General features: G+C 58.6%; 1 protein-coding gene across 2 annotated transcripts; it reads left to right on the top strand.

Annotated features, from left to right (window-relative positions):
* Positions 1-258: 258 nt before the first annotated feature.
* On the top strand, positions 259-3,762 carry LOC101581757 (tubulin beta-2A chain). Of its 2 annotated transcripts, XM_004628390.2 has the most exons (4): positions 259-416; positions 1,448-1,556; positions 1,810-1,920; positions 2,518-3,762. In XM_004628390.2, the coding sequence occupies exons 1-4, from the start codon at positions 360-362 to the stop codon at positions 3,576-3,578; spliced, it is 1,338 nt and encodes a 445-aa protein (XP_004628447.1). In that variant the 5' UTR covers positions 259-359; the 3' UTR covers positions 3,579-3,762. The 2 variants fall into 2 exon arrangements, with proteins under 2 accessions (XP_004628447.1, XP_023567799.1); XM_023712031.1 differs by lacking the exon at positions 259-416 and having other exon boundaries at positions 1,534-1,556; positions 1,810-1,868.
* Positions 3,763-4,151: the final 389 nt, after the last annotated feature.

Below are 4,151 nucleotides of genomic sequence, written 5' to 3' on the forward strand. Positions count from 1 at the left end.
CTGAGAAGGAGAGGCGAGGACCGGGTCTGTAGGCGCCTCGCCGCCTCCCGGGTTCCTCCGTGGCTTCTGTATGCAGGGTGGGCGGAACCCAAGCCGCTACACCTCCCGCCGAGCCTGGCCAAGCACCCCCGCACCTCGCGCCGCGCCCCGGCTCCCCCTCGCGGTGCCGCAGTCCCTGCGGCGCCGCCCGCCCGCAGCCCCGCCCCGTGACGTAACGTGACGTGAGCCGGGCGGGTCCAGGGTATAAAGGTTGGAGCGGGGTGCCGGCCGCCGTCTCTGCACCGCGAGCTTTCAGGTCTCTGCAGCGCGCACCGCTCCCGCGCCAGCGCCTAGCGCCCTCACCTCTCCCAGCCGGCACCATGCGCGAGATCGTGCACATCCAGGCGGGCCAGTGCGGCAACCAGATCGGGGCCAAGGTGGGCGCGAGGGGTGCTGGGTTCCTGGCTGGGGTCTGGACGTGGGGAAGGAGGGTCGTCCTGGGAGGCCGGGTCGCTCTTCGTAGCCGGGAGGCTGTAAGGTCTGGGATCTGCCTTGACCAGGCGGCGCAGTTGTGGCCGAAAGCCTTAATTGAGCTCGGGGTTCAGCCATCCTCGGACGCACCTGCCTCTCAGCGCGTGGCGCTGTAAGTCGGGGACCGTGTGTATCCGGGCCTCACTGAAGTGCAGTTTGGGTATTTGTGCCTGTCAGGGTGAGTGGAAAACTGCAGTGTCATTAGGCTGCCAGATGCAGTGGAGGCTCCTCCGTGGTCACAGGGGCGGAGAGGTCAGGAAAATGCTTCTTTGCTTGGGCACCGTCTAGACAGGATGACACAAGCGACCGTACCCTTCCCGGCTGCCAGGCGCAGGTGACGGCAGCGGGTGGCGGCCGTGATTCCGGTCGCAGTGGGAGGTGGCAGCGGGCACGGCGCGGCACGAGCGTGGGCGGGCGCCTGGCAAGGACGCGGTCTCTTTCCAAGCGCCATGTTGCCCACCTAACCCGCTGCACCCTCGCAGTAGAGCCGCGACCTCGTGAGTGCGAGCTCCATCTATGGCCACCCCCTCGGTCTTTTTTCCCATGTCTGGCCGAGGTCAGTGCTCGAGGCCAGTATGTAGGTCAGTGGCAAAAAGCTGCATGGGGTCGGTGCCCAGAGCCTTCAGGGCCAGGGGCAGCTGGGGGGCGGGGCCAACAGAGCTGTCCAGTGGAGCAGCGCGGTACAGCCACTTGCCACTTGGCCCTGAGGAACCAGAGCCCTCTGCACCCACAGAGTCCTGAGGGGCCCTCCCAGCCCCCGTCTGCGGCCACAGTAGGGCAGGAGCTCTGCGGATGCCCAGCCCCTCCGCAGCAGCTGCTGTACAATTAGCAGCCAGCAGTTCTGGGCTCCCTGGCTAGGGCTCCTTGCTGTCTGACCACGGCCATGCTTCCCGAGAGGGAAGGCGCCAGGCTAGGACGGGACTCCTCTCCTTCGCAGTTCTGGGAGGTGATCAGTGATGAGCATGGCATTGACCCCACTGGCAGTTACCATGGAGACAGCGACTTGCAGCTGGAGAGAATCAACGTGTACTACAACGAGGCCGCTGGTGAGTGTTCCGTGTCACCTTGCTCTCCTTCTGAGGCAGGGGGAGTGACAGGGAAGTGTCCTACACATTTACGGAACAGGCCCAGTGCAAGAGAAGCCCCTCAGAGATTCTGCAGACTCCTGCCTTCTCCTCCCTTTGTCTCGGGCACTGCAGTTTTCTGTCCCAGGCTCGGCCCTGTGAGCCATGCACAACAGGGCCCTGCCCTCCCATTTCTAGCTTAAGCACAGGTCTGAGGCAGCTCTTGTTTCCACAGGTAACAAGTATGTACCTCGCGCCATCCTGGTGGACCTGGAGCCTGGCACGATGGACTCGGTGAGGTCGGGACCCTTTGGCCAGATCTTCAGGCCAGACAACTTTGTGTTCGGTATGTCGTCATGGGCCCTGGAGCTTACAGCCCTGCACCTCATGGTTCTGTGTTCAGGGAGACGCTGTCCAGGGAAGCCCCAGGCTGGCCAGAGCCACACACCCACGGGGCCTTTTCCCTGGTCTGGACAGCTCAGTGCTAGGCATCAGCTGCCCAGGCTGCAGTAGCCCTGGCTTAGGGAAGGCTGAAGGGCAGGACAGGCCTCGTAGGCACAGGGCGTTTCAAAGGAGCAGACAGCACAGGTGACCACTTCAAGGTGCCGGAAGCCAAGAGCAGAGCTATGACACATGCTTGGACTCAGCTGAGAGCCTGTCCTGTCTGCTGGGCTGTGCATCGCCTGATCTGCTGAATTGTACCTAATTGGAGCACTCACAAAATGTTCACTGTTCTTCATGTTAGGGCAGCAGGGCTTGCTAAGCATAAGCTTTCTTCCAGCTTGCTTTTTTACTTGGCTAAAGCCCTTAGGGTTTACCAGTAGGCCAAAAGTTTTCTTAGGTAGCAAGGCACATCTAAAAGACTATCTAGAAGGTTATCTAAGGCTGGGGCAACTCTTCCATTGCTCAATGACATAATATGAAATTCCCTTTCCCCTCAAAGGCCAGAGTGGTGCTGGGAACAACTGGGCCAAGGGCCACTACACAGAGGGTGCTGAGCTGGTGGACTCCGTCCTGGACGTGGTGAGGAAGGAGTCGGAAAGCTGTGACTGTCTCCAGGGCTTCCAGCTGACCCATTCTCTGGGGGGCGGCACCGGCTCGGGGATGGGCACCCTGCTCATCAGCAAGATCCGCGAGGAGTACCCCGACCGCATCATGAACACCTTCAGCGTCATGCCCTCGCCCAAGGTGTCTGACACCGTGGTGGAGCCCTACAACGCCACCCTCTCAGTGCACCAGCTGGTGGAGAACACAGATGAGACCTACTCCATCGACAACGAGGCCCTGTATGACATCTGCTTCCGCACCCTCAAGCTGACCACACCCACCTACGGTGACCTCAACCACCTGGTGTCGGCCACCATGAGCGGGGTGACCACCTGCTTGCGCTTCCCGGGCCAGCTGAATGCTGACCTGCGCAAGCTGGCCGTGAACATGGTGCCCTTCCCGCGCCTGCACTTCTTCATGCCCGGCTTCGCACCCCTCACCAGCCGGGGCAGCCAGCAGTACCGCGCCCTGACGGTGCCCGAGCTCACCCAGCAGATGTTCGACTCCAAGAACATGATGGCCGCCTGCGACCCACGCCACGGCCGCTACCTCACGGTGGCTGCCATCTTCCGCGGCCGCATGTCCATGAAGGAGGTGGACGAGCAGATGCTCAACGTGCAGAACAAGAACAGCAGCTACTTCGTGGAGTGGATTCCCAACAACGTGAAGACGGCCGTGTGCGACATCCCACCGCGCGGCCTCAAGATGTCAGCCACCTTCATCGGCAACAGCACGGCCATCCAGGAGCTGTTCAAGCGCATCTCGGAGCAGTTCACGGCCATGTTCCGGCGCAAGGCCTTCCTGCACTGGTACACGGGCGAGGGCATGGACGAGATGGAGTTCACCGAGGCCGAGAGCAACATGAACGACCTGGTGTCTGAGTACCAGCAGTACCAGGATGCCACGGCCGACGAACAGGGGGAGTTCGAGGAGGAGGAGGGCGAGGACGAGGCTTGAGAACTTTTGAAGTAACTCTGCATCCTTAGTGAACTTTTGTCCTCTAGCATGGTCTCTTTGTATCCTATGGTGCTCAGTTTGCCTCTGTCAGAGATTTACTGTTGATGTAATAACGTGGATCTCCTCTCAGAATCAGTGTTGTCCAAGATATCTATACTAATAAAGCATGTGTATAAGACCTTGTCATCCTTCCCCTCCAAATTTTTATTCTTTAAAAAGGTTTCAGACTTTAATCTTATTAGCAGTATGTGATTTTAGTGATTTTTCTTAATAGCATTCCTGATCTTTCAATAAAGAGAGAAGTACTTATTTTTCCTTTACTGACCAACAATATTAAAGGAATCTCACAGAAGTGAGGATGTAGGAGTAAAGTCATTTGGGGATCAAGCAAACTGCCTTCTGTTTTTTCCCACTGTTCCAAAAGCCCAGTGAGCCTTCAGAGGAGGACTATTCTATCTTGTTTTCTTTGAGCAGTAAATAGAAACCAAATGCCAAATGCAGCTACACCTGTCAGATAAAGGGTATGCTATGATTTCAGCAGTCCTGGCAAGGCCAATTTAAATGCTACAAATG

The sequence above is a fragment of the Octodon degus genome, unplaced genomic scaffold (assembly GCF_000260255.1).
Source record: "Octodon degus isolate 3935 unplaced genomic scaffold, OctDeg1.0 scaffold00023, whole genome shotgun sequence".
NCBI classification, from domain to species: domain Eukaryota; kingdom Metazoa; phylum Chordata; class Mammalia; order Rodentia; family Octodontidae; genus Octodon; species Octodon degus.

What these genes read in the sequence shown, in the direction of transcription:
- LOC101581757 (XM_004628390.2), top strand. Translation starts at nt 360, where the DNA reads ATGCGCGAGATCGTGCACATCCAGGCGGGCCAGTGCGGCAACCAGATC. An exon ending in GCAACCAGATCGGGGCCAAG is followed by an intron (nt 417 to 1,447) that starts GTGGGCGCGAGG and finishes TCTCCTTCGCAG; the next exon opens with TTCTGGGAGGTGATCAGTGA. An exon ending in GTACTACAACGAGGCCGCTG is followed by an intron (nt 1,557 to 1,809) that starts GTGAGTGTTCCG and finishes TTGTTTCCACAG; the next exon opens with GTAACAAGTATGTACCTCGC.